Here is a 16,212-nt window from a genome sequence, read left to right on the forward strand (position 1 = left end):
CAGGGGAGTAATGGCAGGAGAGAGGTCATGCCCTCAACTCCTGTCTGTGGCTTCCAGCGGCATCTGGTGGGCCACTGTGCGAAACAGGATGCTGGACTAGATGGGCCTTGGGCCTGATCCAGCAGGGCTGTTCTTATGTTCTTATGTTCTTAAATATTACAACAGTTATGTGCAATTGCAGTTTCATAATTACTGTGGAGCATGGGGAAGCTGTTTTGGAGAAGGAGGTTGCAATGGAACCAAACATATGTAATCCAAATACCTTTGATATTACTTTCTGCAAAGGGGAATATCTGTAAACAAAGACCCTGATCATCCCAGAAAATCAAGGCTCAAACAGAATTAATCATATATAGCATGGAACTCTTCAATCTATCTAACAAGCAAATCAATAATCCAGAAAAGTGGGTCGGCAAGAAACCCTGTTTTCACGGTTATTTCCCACCCTTGCCTGTCATTAAAGACGGGTGTAACCATAATAGGGCAAGGCGAGACAGTTGTTTGGGGGCCCACAGCCTTGGGGGACCCCCCAGAGGCAAATCACATGACTGACTCCCCCAGCCGCACACCCACCCGGGTTTCCTTCAGTTGTATTCATCCTCTGAAATTTATGTGAGTGTTAAGACCTGGAGCTACCAGAACAGCATGTCTTTCTCTAGTACCATTAAATGACTTGCATCGTCCACAATTTACAAAACCTTTAAAAAATAATTTAGGATGATGTTCTATTGTGGCACATCGGTTATATTTTACTATGCTTTTTGTTACCACTATTCATCCTCATTTAAGGTTTCTTTACTTCATGAGCTGAGCTTCAGTGAGGGGGCGCCATTTTAAAATCTTGTCTCTGGGCCCACTCCAACCTTGCTACACCCGATTAAAGATGAGGTAAGGAGCAAAAGACCACCATATAGTAGGGCAATTTTTAATTGCTGACAAAGGTTATATGTGCTCACACCCATTTATTCCAGTGTATCAGTGGCCAATGAAATATTGCTGGCATGGTTCTGTTAATTTACCACTAGTTATATTCAGTCCATATATAGAATTTTAGCTATTTTCCTTTGGCAATTTATAAAATGTTAATGTAGGTCCCCCAGAATTGGCAGCTGTACAGTAACATAACTACATAGAAAGTTATTCATGAAATAAATACCAAATTTGTTTGACACATGAAGCTTAGTGGCTGCTAAATGGACATTTCTTGAATTAAATAACTAACTCTCCCATAATATCTTTTGCACAGCCTCATCTTGCAGCGGACAATCTGGACAAAATTCATGATGAAAATGGCAACAATCTTTTGCATGTAGCAGCATCACAAGGACATGCAGAATGCTTACAGCATCTCACATCTTTGATGGGTGAAGACTGCTTGAATGAGCGGAACAGTGAACAGCTTACCCCAGCTGGGTTAGCAATAAAGGTGAATTGCTGTTCAGTGGGTTTAAGGACAAAATGGGAGGTTTCTCAGAAGACCTGGGTCTGGGATAGTAGGTCTCTCTCCAGTACTGTTAATGGAGTTGGGGGTGATAGTTTATTTAACCCTTTCTCTACCTGCCATTTCTCTGAATTCCTCTCCATACTGGGTAGAAAAGCAGCCAGAAAGAGCTCTCTGGGAAGTATTTAGTAAAGAGGGAAATGGTTAAAAATCCCTATATTATGGATGTGAACAGAAACAGGCAGGGGTGGATTCAGGGGGTGGGGAGGTCTCGCTTTAAGGATGGGGGAGGGTGCAATTACCCCTCCCCCCTCTTTCCACCCGCTGGCGCTCGGTTTTGGTAAAAGTCTTCAGGGCAACAGTGTGCCTCCCTGCCACCCCTCCCTCCTCTTTGGCCGGAAGTGGCCAGAAGTATTGAGTCAGGTGTGCGTGTGCATGTCGCTCACGCACATCATGGTCATGCGCGCACGTCTATTGTGCTTGAGCACACGTGCACATGCATGCCAGGTGCTTCCAGCCAAAGAGGAGGAAGGGGCGGCAGGGAGGTACACTGCCTCCTCGAGGCTTTTACCGAAAGCGAGTGCCAGTAGGGGAGGGGTAAGTGGACCCTCCCCCACCCTTAAAGCGAGACCCCTCTGCCTTTGAACCTCAAACCCACCCAGTGTTCGAACCTGTCCAGAGGCCTGTAAAATTGCCTCCGAACAGGTTAATGCACATCCCTACCCTGTACTACACTCTACTTCTTACAGACTGCACCTTCCCCATGCCAGCAGCACTGTTTAGCAGAAGTCTGGGTTCTGGGCCTAGGTTTCCGCCACATATAGAAGCTCTTCGCACTATCCGTGAGTAGAGCTTCTGTCAGGCTTGCAGGGAGAGTGGGCTTAGCCCACTCTCCCTGCAGACCAGCAGCCGCTCATAGCTGGGCAGCCAGATTGGCTGACCACACATCTGCTGGCTCTGTCATGGAGCCGGCAGGGGCTGTGGGGATCAGGAGCCACACAGCCTCCAGAAGTTCCAGGATGCCCTACACAAGTGCACAGGGCATCCTGGAGAGACCTCCAAGCCCGGGAGGCTACTTGCAGCCTCCTGGTTAGGGGTCTACTCATGTGTCACTGTGAACTGCGGTCTTGTGGTAGCAAGCATGACTTGTCCCCTTAAGCTAAGCAGGATCTGCCCTGTTTGCATACGAAAGGGAGACTAGAAGTGTGAGCACTGTAAGATATTCCCCTTAGGGGATGGAGCCGCTCTGGGAAGAGCATCTAGGCTCCAAGTTCCTTCCCTGGCATCTCCAAGATAGGGCTGAGAGAGATTCCTGCCTGCAACCTTGGAGAAGCCGCTGCCAGTCTGTATAGACAATACTGAGCGAGGTGGACCTATGGTCTGACTCAGTATATGGCAGCTTCCTATTTTTTGGAGGAGAGCTGGTCTTGTGGTAGCAAGCATGACTTGTCCCCATAGCTAAGCAGGGTCTGCCCTGGTTGCATCAGAATGGGAGACTTGATGTGTGAGCACTGCAAGATATTCCCCTCAGGGGATGGAGCCGCTCTGGGAAGAGCATCTAGGCTCCAAGTTCCTTCCCTGGCATCTCCAAGACAGGGCTGAGAGATATTCCTGCCTGCAACCTTGGAAAAGCCGCTGCCAGTCTGTGAAGACAATACTGAGCTAGATGGACCTATGGTCTGACTCAGTATATGGCCGTTTCCTATGAAACTCGAGCAACCAAATGAGATTAACGGAGCACTCGCTCCGTTAACCTCATTTAAGGGGAGTGGGAATAAGGCAGGCTAGCTGCCTTGGGTGCAACGGGCTCACCTGCGAGCCCAGTGGTTCCCACAATCCCTGGAAAGCAGGCTAAGCTCCCTTTGCCCACTTTCCAGTGATCATGGGAATAGCCTCATAGTCTGGCCCTAAACAGTACAAGCAGCATGTTCTTTTCTATGTGCTTTATTGAAGTATAGCAAAGGAAGGTGTGTGTGTGTGTGTGTGTGTGTGTGTGTGTGTGTGTGTGTGTGTGTGTGTGTTTTTCATGGCTATCATGTAAGCAAATTTTGGAGTGTGATATTCTCTGATACTGTATGTTCAACCTGTTTTGTTTTGTTCAAGGTACTGCTCCCTATTTAAAAAATGGCTTTGCCAGGTTGTAGATTAGGTTCAATCTGAGTCATTTTACTATAGGATAATGTAATAAATATTTCCGTCTTGGGATTCTCAAGTTGTTTGGAACCAAGAGGACAACTTCCTTTTCAAGAAAATAATGAGGCTATTCAACGTGCATGCAAAACCAGGCGAAGAGAGCCCAGCCCGGTTTTGTACGCCCATGTGTACCACCAAGATCAGGCCAATCCCAGCTGCACCACAGCGGCAAACCCACCTATGAAGCCTCCCTTTAAAACAAGATTAAGGGAGCCAGCGCTCCCTTAAGCTCGTTTAACGACCGTCTGTCAGCTGTGGCTACAAGCAGCCATGACTAGCAGACTCGTGAAGGAGGGGGGGATTCCCCTCTTGCACGGTGCATTATTGTGCTCACACGGTGCATTATTGGAGCTCTGTGGGGTGGGGCAATGTGTCCTGGCACCCCGACCCTTGGAGCTGCCGGCAGCAGCCGGTACTCATCTAGACGGGCGATCCACCCACTCAGGGAAGGTGGAATGATCATCTGCAGGTAGGTAAGCTCTTTAGGGCTTCCTCCCCACAAACCGTATAGACCTTTCTCACTACTCATGAGAAAGGGCTCAGTGTCTTAGCATAGATTATCCAACATAATCAAGACTAATATTAGATCTTAGAGGTACCTAATGGTATTAGAGTTATTCATTCAGTGCAAACAGTACTTACTAATGATGTGCTGGTACTGTATATTTGGCCCAAGCTTGTCCTCCCATCCATCCTTGTAATGGAGGAAAGCTATCATGCAACTGGCATACCCCATATGATCTGCATGATGGGTTTAGCAATGACAGAGCTAGAAAAGGAATCTACTTTTCTGAATTCTGCTCTTCTGGTTTAAAATTTCTGGTGCAAAAATGGGAGCATTAGAAGCTGCTAGGCAGATGTGCTCTATTCTTGTTCAGGTTTTTACACAAGTATTTATTTATTATTTGTTTATACTCCGCCCCTCCAGTGCACTACTGCTCGGGGCAGCTCACAACAATAAGATAGACACAGATACAATAAAAGTAATAAAATTAACTAAATAATAATTTTTAAAAATCAGATTAAAAACCACAATTATTAGGTTCAAATTAAAGCTGAAAACTAGAAAAAGCTAAAGAAGCTAAAGTGGTGAACTGCCACTACAGTGATAAGATAATTGGGCTTACTATTGCATTATGAATATTGTAGTCTGTTTGCACAATCAGTTCTAACAGAAAACCAACACAAATTGAAATTTCCCCAGTGGGAACCAGTGAGGTACTGTGGCTGTAGAAAATAGACACAGTCACTGAATGGCAGCTTCAGGGAGAAGGATCCCATGCCCTTTCCAGAGCATGCTGCACAGTGGCATTGGAGGCAGGGGGTATTGAAGTCAGTGCTATATACAGGCATGCAGCTGCTGACTGGCCAACAGTGGCTTGCATCATGTCAAATGATGTCAGAACTGCCCCCAATGCTGCTGTGCAACAATGCCAATAAAGGTGTAGCATTTTCCCACCCCCTGAGTTACTGCTACTGTACTACTAGACCAGCCACTGAGATTTTCCTATATTGTTTTTATGGTATGAAGTCTTTAAATGTGGTGAGCTCAATACTCAGCCTTGTGACACCCTATGGGGGCCATTCACATGACCTACGGGCAGGTGGACGGGGGGAAGGAAACCTTGCCTTCCCCTCAATGATTGTCCTATCCTTGGTGGGAGCACAAAGCATACTTCCACATGATCTATGCAGCTCCGTGCAGTGCAGAGCACGACAGATCTCTCTGAGGCTGGGACTCATCATCCTGGCCTCTGAGTATCCCACAGTGTGGGATACTGGGATGCAGTGCACTGGAGATTCCCCCAGGGGATGGGGGCTCTAGGCACCCATCTCTATATCCGTCTAGCTGCAAGCAGCTTGTGCTGAGATGATCCCAGTAGCCAGCTTAAGGGCATGTTTGTGCCCTTTTCCTCAACTAAGAGGTGGGCTTCGGCACTGGGTTTGGCGCCATGGCACCACCAGGATCCATGTGGATCCTGGCAGTTCTCACGGGCAACCAAGCTTGGGCTTGTCTGCCCTAGCCTGGGCTTGGCTGCTCATGAGAACAGCCTGCATATTTTTTAATCATGGCATTGTGGCAGCTCAGACAAAATGTACAACCACAGACAGTGAATCCATCTTACCACACATCTGCAGTAATGACATTCATCTTAAGAATAGTTCACACACTGATGCTATCATGACTACAAGAAGGAAGGGTGTCCTCCCTGACTCAGTTTCATGTTTTTCTCTTAAAAAGAAAATAAGACCTGAGACTTTGCTGTTGTAATAATGAATATAATAAGGAAGACAACTGAGATGAAAGGGAATTTTTGTGAAGATTGTTAATACTTTTCATTATTTCTTAGGCAGTTTCTCTTTTAATGTACCATACCCAAAGCTGAAATGTCTTAGGTATCAAAAAACACTTTGGAATATCACATGAAAGTAAACATTTACCTCTTGCAGAGCACAGCAGGTAACCTGTCAGAAACAAAAATAATTAATGTCATCTGGAAGAAAGTTCAGACTTACAGGAACATCTGTAATACAAGAAAACATTACATTTTATAGTACTGCTGAGCACTTGTAAAATACAATGGCATGCACAGGAAGAACAGCAATGGAATTAAACTTCTCCTGGGGTATTCAGCAAATGAAGCAAAATACAAAGTTCATTTTACTGAGTATTATAGAAAGAAACATGGGGTAGGAAAGCACAACATAGGAATTATGGTTCTTTCACTACTGTCTCGATTTTTGAAAGGTTTGGGCATGTGTTCAGGTCTGATCAGGACATAAACAGATGTCCCAGAGAATATAGGATACCACAAGGAGTAATCCTGACGAGTCATAAGTGTACTATAATCTTAATTCACATCACAGCATGGTGGGATGTTAGATCCCTTCACCCAAGACAAATCTTAAGCACACCTGAGGTCAGTAGTAGGGCTGTCACATGGAAAAGAGGACAGCTTTTCTATACCTTTAAGAGATGCACAGAAGGGGGAATTACAGCAGGTGTGGCTAGTCATGCAGGGGGAAGAACAGCTGCATCTACTGAAATTTCCTCTTCAGTGCATCTATTAAAGGTACAGGAATAGAGATGTGCACAAATCAAAAATTGTGATTCATTTTGTGATCGAATCAAAACCAGCTGTTTTGAGTCTACCATGAATCTGGCTATCTTGAAACCAGGTTGATTAGATTCGGACTTGACTTTTTTATTCAAATCCAAATCCTGTGCTGTGCGGGTGGGAGATCGGGAGGAGAGCCTATGTCTGATATACTTTAAAAAGACAATGATTCTGGGATGACCCAAAATTAATTACCTTTACTGCAGAGCCTGCAGCGGTGCCCGAGCTGCCAGTGCCACCATCCCCCTGCAGCCACCAGCCACTCCTGTGAAGAAGAGGCGCCTGGTGCCTCCCCACCTAGTAGTTAAGGTTTTAAGGCTCTGCTGCTCTGGTGAGAGCAGAGGCATCGTACTAGGGCTGACAGCCACAGGAGACAGCTATCAGACCTGCCATCCCCTCCCGCCGCCCCCACCAGCCTCACCTGGCCCGCAGTGGTGCTCATTTGCAGAGTTGGCAGCAGTGGGGAGGTGGCGATTGGCCCGCCATGCCTTCCCACAGTCGGCCTCGCCAGCTGGTAGCACTGAAATGAGAATTGTGCCAGGCTTGGGAAGGCCATTTAAGGTCCAGTGTTCTTTTTTGCTAGAGCATCAGTGAAGAAACAGTGGGCAAAAAAACAATGTTCTGCCCATTGTTTCTTCTCTAGAACACTAGTACTTTAGCATAAAAGCTCTGGTGTTCTTGCAAAAAAAAGAACACTGGATTACTCCATTAAATAGCCTCCCTGTGCCTGCACAGAGGCCATTTAAAGGAGCCTGACTGGATTCTACTCAAATCTGACTGATTTTGATTCAACCTCTAAAATAATAACCCTTTCTTGGGGTTATTCATTTTGAGGGAGAAACACTCCAATCAGCCAGATTCGAGTAGAATCAATTCACACATCTCTATACAGGAGACCTGTCTTCCATATGGCAGCTCTAATCAGGAGACTGTAAGGTCTAGTTGCCTTGCAAGAAGTGACAAGGCTACTGCAACTTGGAAGAACAGTTGTCGAAGTCCCTGGTGAGTAACCATTAACCCACAGCAGCCTATTCCCAGGTAGGGAACTATTAGAACCAACCGTGTTGGCTAATTGTTATATGACAGCTGAGCTGTGCAGTCTGGGATTTGCCACCGCTTGACTTCCTGTACTGATACAGGGTTGGTGAAAGGAAAGATAGTATTCCTGCAAGAGAACCTTTTCCTGGCTCATACTCTGAATGAAACATACAGATATTTAATAAAGAGTCATGCAAAATTCAGGTGAACTTAAGAAAGCACAAGTTGATCACACTGCTGCTTATTCAAGGCTGTTTTAATAGTCATACACCACTGAAGCAAATGAAATGTTTGTGGATTCTATCAATTGTAAATTGACCTGCATTCACTGTCATCTGAGTATTTCAGATAACCACATTTGCATATGAACTATTATTTTCATTTTGGTATGAGAAATATTTTTGCATGACTTTACTTGATTTTAAGTATGACATGTAAATTTTCTTTACATCTTCATTGTCTTCTACTTAGAATGGTCAACTGGAGTGTGTACGGTGGATGGTCAGTGAAACGGAAGCCATTGCAGAACTTAGTTGCTCAAAAGATCACCCAAGCCTTATTCACTATGCAGGTTGCTATGGGCAGGTACAGTTGCATTGTGAATTATTAAATTCATAATATTATATTGCACAATGAAAATTACTTAAATTGTTCATACTATACATTTATTAAAGTTCAAAACACAAGTTTTTAAATATAATTTGTTCTGGTCATAAATAGTAGTCTTCTTAATATACCTAAATGAGTTGCATTTTATCCAAGGTATTTTTAAGTCCTGAGAAGCAGAGAACCAAATATTGAGTAATTCTAACACAGAAGAATTTCCAAGACACTTTCTTAACTTATTCAAAAGTTAGTCATGCAAAAGATAACCCATGTAAACACCAGACTTGGCTTCAATGCAAGGGAAATATTTTTACAAGGAAGAAGTGTTTTTAAATGGATTCAACACACAATTATTTCCTCCAGCACTTGGCACACATGGTATCTGTTTTTTTTTAGTAAATACTTCCTATGATGAAAAAGGCAAAAAAAAAAAAAAGTAGCCAAAGAATAGACCCATTGATGTCAATGTTGCCCTGCAATGCTTGTACAGGATGCTTTATCCTTGAGAAAAACTTGCCCAGCTTCAGTTTAGTTCCAAGTTCAGGAATATCCGTGAACTGAATAAAAGACTAAATGAGCGTACTGACACATTGCTAAGAGTGAGAGCAGAAAGAGACGTGAATCAAGCACATCTCCAAGAATGTGTGGATCCTTAGATAGTAAAGCCAGTTGATAGTAAAAATGTCCAGCTTTTTATTGCCCTGCTGTGCTTATGCCAAATAAGTGAACTCCCAAAACAAATCTTCAAACTAACAGGTCAGAGAAAAGAGCTTAGCTTTTTTTTTTAAAAAAGAATATTTGATATACAGTACAGTTAATTCAAAAGTCCCAGAAATCTTAGTTAATCATGTTAGTTAATTTAACCAGTAATTATTCAATAAAATGTGCATATGAGAAAAAGTTCTAAAGAAAAGGAGCATTTTGTTAAAGATACTACATGCACACATTTCAGCAAGCATCATTTTAAAAGAGACATTCTTCCTTCTCTTTCAAATTGGGTTGTAGGGGGAGATGCCCCGTTTTGGATAACACTTGCTTTCAGCAGTTTTTCAAAGTACTTGTATGTAAATAAGTAATGTGTTTATTGTTGTGACCACAGGTCATAACATAGCATAACATAAAAGAAGATATGCAACATACCATAAAGTTACATCTGTTAAATTGAGCTGAAACCAATGCTACATTTTAGAACATATACATTTCTTTCTGAGTTTAAAAGAAAGCATAATTATATTATTTTTTCAAAAAAAATTGATTCCTCGCTTGACTCGCTACTAGTAGTAGGGGGTCCACCATGTCTAATGTACTGCTGCCGTACTTCCAGCATTAATTGTGTTTCTTCTGAGCATTCATCATTGCAGCTTAACCAATCTTGTTTTTTCATTATCATAAATGTGGAGTTTATGATAAGGAAAATATATCAGCTTTTCACACTTTCCTGCCTTGGATTCACCTAGTTCACGGAAGTGCCTAGTGATATGTGGCATATGTGAGAATTCATAAATAATGAGAAATCTGTACCTTAAGGTATATTTTTAGCATATAGAATCCAATTAGAAATCTAAACTTTTCTACATTTGACCTTTCCAGCATCTAAAAGCTGCATGAGAATTCATCATTTGTTAAATATACAAGATCTACCCTTTGAATGGACCTTTGAATGTCTGTAGCTACCCAATCTGATGCTGAGATCCTTTGTTTCCCAGCTATTCATCAGCTATACATCATTTTTCAGATATTTTTAAAATTTATCTTGTTTTCTGTAGGAGAAGATCCTTCTGTGGCTTCTTCAGTTTATGCAAGAACAAGGGATTTCTTTGGATGAAGTTGATCAGGATGGTAATAGTGCAGTCCACGTAGCTGCTCAGCATGGCTATCTAGGATGTATACAGGTAAAACAATAAAGCGATGTTTATTCAGAGAGATTTTAAAGTGAAATTTCAAGTAACTTGTCATTATGGAAAAGAATATCATTTATATTGGAATTATTTACAGTTTTAAACTAACACAAAATGGACATGGCAGTGGGCTGGTTCTTATGATCCCTGTGAAGCAGGAAATGGGAGATTCATGAGCTGTGCGTGCTCACAATCTCCTGTTTGGAGATCCTGGAAATGTTCAGTGATGTCAGGTTGGCACCTCACCCAACCCAACATTTACCCGGGATCAGAATCTAGGGTTGCCAATCCTGGGTAAATGTTAGTGTGGTGCCAACCCAACATTGTCAAATTCTTTTAGGTTCTTATGGTTGGAAATCAATGGTGTTGTGTGGATCATGAGAAACTACCCAGAATCTTTCATTGGATCAGTGTATATTATATAGGAGTAGACAAGCTGGAACGTTATACAGAACTCACAATCGGTTTAATCTTAATTAATTGCATCTCTTACATAACTATTTGGGCATAGCATTTAGCTGGCCCATTGGCCGTGGTATCCTCCTGGATCACCCAAAAGGGTTGGGAATGGGTGGCCCTGCTTTGCAGTGGTTCTGCTCCTACCTCTCAGGTAGATTCCAGATGGTGTTGCTTGGAGATTGCTGCCCTTCAAAATCAGACCTATTGTGTGGGTCCCCACAGGGCTCCATTATATCTCCAATGCGCTTTAGCATCCACATGAAACCGCTGGGAGAGATAATCAGGGGATTTGGTGCAGGGTGTTATCAATATGCTGATGACACCCAGATCTATTTCTCCATGTCAACTTCAGCAGGAAATTGCCTAACTTCCCTAAATGCCTACCTGGAGGCAGTAATGAGCTGGATCGGGGAGAACAAACTGAGGCTGAATTCAAGCAAGATGGAGGTACTCATTATGGGAGGTTGGAACTTAGGAAGTGGCTTAGAACTGCCTGTTCTGGATGGGATTACACTCCCCTGGAAAGAGCAAGTATGTAGTCCGGGAGTAATTCTAGACCCAAACCTCTCCCTGTTTTCCCAGCTTGAGGCAGTGGCCAGGAGTGCTTTCTATCAGCTTTGGCTGATACACTGGCTACATCCATTTCTGGAGATAAATGACCTTAAAACAGTGGTGCATATGATGGTAACATCCAGACTTTACTACTGAAATGCACTCTATGTTGGACTGCCTTTGTATGTAGTCCGGAAACTGCAGCTGGTACAGAATGCAGCAAGCAGGTTGGTATCCAGGGTTACCCGAAGAGATCATATTACACCAATTTTAAAAGAATTATACTGGCTGCCAGTAAGTTTCTGAGCGAAATACAAAGTGCTGGTTATTACCTATAAAATTCTGAATGGCTTGAGTCCAAAGTATTTCAGAGAATCTACCTTCTTCATGAACCCCACTGCCTATTAAGATCATAGACTGGGGAGGTCCAGTTGGTGGCGACTCAAAACTGAGCCTTTTCTAGGGTTGCTCCAGGACTTTGGAATGTGCTTCTTAACAAAATTATAGCCTCTCCTTCTCTGGATGTTTTTAAAAAGGACCTGAAAACGTACCTGTTTAGTCATGCTCTTAGTTTATAAAGTTTATGTTTTAGAATTTTTATCTGTATTTTAAACTGTTTTAATTATGTGAATGTTCTATTTGTTGTATTTTTAGATTGTGAACTTCCCAGGGACTTGCATATGGGGCTGTATAAAAATGTTTTAAATAAATAAATAAATTTAGCTGGCCCAGTTACGACGAATATTTATATACCACTTTTCAGGAAAGGTTCCAAAAGTGGTTTACATTGATATAAATAAATAAAATTGTTACTTATGTCTATTTTAAAGTGGAACAGGGCTAAAATATATATGACTGCATGTTTGTATTTTGTACATGAGTATTCATACATGAGTACAAAAACTATAATTAAGAGCCAGCCCTTAGAGCAGGGGTGGACAACTTTGGCTCTCGAGCTGCTGTTGACGTACAACTCCCATCATCCTCCACCACAATTTATTGGTTTGAGAGCCAAGGTTGCCTACTCTTATCTTAGGATGACTTTGAGCATTATAAAACAAATGGAAAGAGTGAAAGGAAAACAAAAGGAAACCCAGAATAAGTCATAACATCTGAAGCAGAGGGAATCATTCATCTCCCATCTCCCAGGCGATGAGATATGAAAACACTAGATGCAAGCAGGGTGTATGTACACAGTTGGCTGCAAGGAGATGTGGGACTTGCTACTTCAGACATTAAACAGAAAGGATGAGTGGATACAGTTGTGCATTGTCTCATTTGGGAGCATAAAAAGCAGAATATAACTAAATGTGAGTCCCTTATTTTCATTTTAACTACCCACTCACAGTTTATCCTGTAATTTTATAACCTGTAATAAGGATTGCACTAGATAAACAAGAGCAAAAAGTTTAGTCATTTAGTTGTCAAAAGAAGTTGTGAAGCACAAGAGGGAAAATGTATTTTTAAAAGTTATTATTAATAGAACTGCATACAACTTTTAAATGACTTGGTAGATGTAGGGACTTTTCCACTACACAGAGGCTGACAACCAGCCTAACAAAGTGCAGCTAAAGTGACACTGCACATGTTTTGGAGAAGTGATAATTTTGTTTATTTCCCCTTCCCCCTGAAACTAACTGTAACTCCTTAAAATATGTCCCTGAGGGTCACACAGCCCTCAAAGACATAATTTCGAGAGTCACAATCTGCTTCCAAGGGAAGGAAAGACTGATGGAAATTGCCCTTCCTCTGTACCCATGAGCTTCATCAGTCAGAATGTTAGCCAGAGACTAGAGAAGAATAAGGTCACCTGTAGGACACAACCATACAGTCACCTATTATTTTTTGGCAAACCCAATCCCCCAAAGGTAAACAAGCTTCCTGTGTATCCCACACTTCAGTGAATTCTAAAAATCATGACACAGTGAATTGGAAACTTCTGAAGCCACCTTTAAATCAGATTGCCTTAAACTATTTTATTTCATAATTACAGCTATCACATAACTTACTTCTGTGGAACAACTCTCACAGATCATCTGTTGCAATATTTCTCAGTAGCAGCAGGTTATCAAGTGCTGAGCTTATCACATGATCAACACCATCTCAGCTAACATCTTAATGTGGGATATGACATGAGTGCTAATTAGCATGGCATAATATAGTGTGACTTGCATACTTGTTTACATTAAAAAGTAGTGATGGTGAAGGAATGAAACATAAGCATTTATGTCAAAGCATATAAGCATAATTACTGTCAAAGTACTATTGACATAAAAATCTTTAAATTGCAGCAGTAATTTTAAAGGTAAGAATGTAATTGGCTTGCTAGAACAGACCAAAGGTCCATCTAGTTCAGCATTCTGTTTGCAATAGTGATGAGCCTGATAAACCTAAGAAACTCATAAGCATGAAGGCAACAACCCTTGTTTTTTGCCCCAGCATTAGATACTCATTAGACTATCTGAGCATTAATGCATTTTATTCCTAAATAGCATTTCATAATCATTGATATTTTTATAACCCAGTCTGGGGGCCATCAGCACTCTTATGGTTGTGAATTCCATAAACTAATTGTGTTTATTGATGAAGTATTTTCTTTTGTCTAAACCTCATGCAAATCAAGGCTGCTAACATGCATACATATATATTTTTTTAGACTCTGGTTGAATATGGAGCAAATGTCACTATGCAAAACCATGCTGGAGAGAAACCTTCCCAAAGTGCTGAGCGGCAGGGACACACCATGTGTTCACGTTACTTGGTAGTGGTGGAGACATGCATGTCATTGGCATCTCAGGTTGTGAAGTTAACAAAACAACTGAAAGAGTAAGTTTTCATTGAGGATGGTGGGATTCTAGCTATATTTGGTTTCCCCCCACAAACAGAGCTTTATTTCTCTCTGATATCCACATGGGTCTTTTTCAAGTAACCAGACCCTTAGAACCACTTCACACTTCATGCAGAAAATGTATTTTCAGTAAGTTCACATGGCAAACCATATAAGCCTGAACAGAAACTTCACCCCTGTTATCAGGCAGTGGACACACATTGGAGATCTGTGGCCAATTGCGTGCCTGCTGCTTATTTATAGATGCACCTCCCATCTTTAAATGTTACTTTGTGACACCTGATGGGCATGCTGGAAACACATACATTGCATAAACTGTGTAGTAATTTCAGAAGAGGACAACAGGGCTTTCACATTCATTACAATATAGCTTGTTCATTGGTAGTATTGGAAGACTGAACCCTTTGCCCTAATCTGGTCATCCATACATCAACCTTTGTCTATCTGTGTCCATCTTAGGGACAAACTACACATTACATTAAGCACATTGTTGGACCTTGTTTTCATTTGTTCCTAAATAGCTGCCATGGGAGGAGCTGACCATAGAGTAAGTGGGGTAGGAGATATAACCCTTGATCCCCACCACATTCCCAGTCCACATCAGGTGACTGTGCAGCTGCTGTTTTGGTAGGGAAGCTTCCATTGACACTTCTCCTCCCAGGCAAATAGCTGCTTTGAAGTGGGGAGAATCCAGATTTGGACCATAGCAGGGTAAGAGTTAAATGCCCTCCCTTCCTCTACAGTGGTCCAGATCCAGAACATATATTTCTCCTTGGCAACTGCTATTTAGGAAGAGGGGAAAGCATGGGACAGCCATCAACATGCTTTACATAAGGGAGCAGTGCGGCCCTTAGACATTTTGTGTACCCCTTCTTGTGGCATTGTGCTGCCTGTGTGCAAAAGCAAAAGCATAAAATATGTACAAGTTCATAAATAATGACTTGCCTATTATTCTCTTTAAAACAGCTTTCTGGTTTTCTTTTCACATGTTCTGCTGTTCTGTTCAACCAATTCAGACTCCACACTAGCTAAATACTAAGAGTTAGAGAGCTTTTCTCTGTCATTAGAAGTCCCTCTACTTCTTCCTCTATTCTTTTCCAATTCACCTACTTTCCTGTGGAGGGCTGGGCTGCCTTTGCTCCCTTTTTGAGAAGCAGTTGCTGGACTGATTGATCCCTTGACTATCTGTGTTTATCAAATAATGTGTTTGGCAAGCTATAAAAGGGCCTGGATGATGATGATGATGATGATGAATAAATATTTTGAATATCTTTTCTATGTACTGTATGAACTGGTATTTTGAGTACAGAAGCAAATGGCTTCCTAGGGTGAAATTTTCCCTTCACTTAATCATCTGCTTTACTTTAAGACAGCATCCACATTATAATAGCAGTTTATTTATAGAAGCAATAAGTCATGTCTTTAAGTTCTTAAAATCTGGATTGAGATGTTTTGTGTGTCATTTCTCCTTCATGTGTTGTAAAGGTACATGCAGCTGCCTCTTAACTGTGTACCTAATGCAGAACTCATTTGCATTGGAGGCAGCTTTGGTTCCTGGCCAGGTACATTAACTTGAGATGGCAAATGACAAAGGGAGAGTGAAGCAGGTAGATCAGCAACAGCCAGGAATAACAAATGGAAATGGTTTGTCCAAGCAGCAAAACAGAGAGTCTTGGGACTTCATAGTACAAGCCAATGCTGACAGATGGTGGGAGTGATTTTTAAAATAATGTAAGGAAATGTGTAGGCGAGAGGAAGGAAAAGGAAAAATTGAAGGAAGGGAAGATCTTTATAAAATGCATCTGGTTTCTGCAGAATAGCATATGGGTGTCCCACCTACAGTATTTTAGCATTTTCCATATCCTTTACTATGCCAATATAAATGTTTTGTGAATCTAGCAAATGCAGCCTGCAATCACAGAAATTGTATGGGTGCTTTCTGGCTCCAACTTTGTCAGTTCTAAAACTCTAGAATTGAAAAGTGAGTTAATAATCCCATGTCCTGTGAGCCAGGAAATTATCCAGTTAAATGGCCCACACCTGGACTTGTGCTGTCAG

The 16,212-nt window shown here is 42.0% G+C and overlaps 1 protein-coding gene across 9 annotated transcripts in view; it reads left to right on the forward strand.

Moving 5' to 3' along the window:
• SNCAIP (synuclein alpha interacting protein) overlaps window positions 1-16,212 on the forward strand; it is a 143,275-nt gene that overhangs the window by 101,323 nt on the left and 25,740 nt on the right. For all 9 annotated transcript variants that reach the window (XR_008317413.1, XR_008317414.1, XM_053301391.1 and 6 more), the window contains 4 exons: window positions 1,247-1,426; window positions 8,263-8,376; window positions 10,164-10,289; window positions 13,963-14,132. Coding sequence is in view for 7 of the 9 variants with exons in the window: in XM_053301391.1 (XP_053157366.1) it covers window positions 1,247-1,426; window positions 8,263-8,376; window positions 10,164-10,289; window positions 13,963-14,132 (590 nt within the window). In the remaining 2 variants the exon portion in view is untranslated. The remainder of the gene's footprint in view (window positions 1-1,246; window positions 1,427-8,262; window positions 8,377-10,163; window positions 10,290-13,962; window positions 14,133-16,212) is intronic.

This window comes from Hemicordylus capensis, chromosome 2 (genome assembly GCF_027244095.1).
Source record: "Hemicordylus capensis ecotype Gifberg chromosome 2, rHemCap1.1.pri, whole genome shotgun sequence".
Taxonomy (NCBI): domain Eukaryota; kingdom Metazoa; phylum Chordata; class Lepidosauria; order Squamata; family Cordylidae; genus Hemicordylus; species Hemicordylus capensis.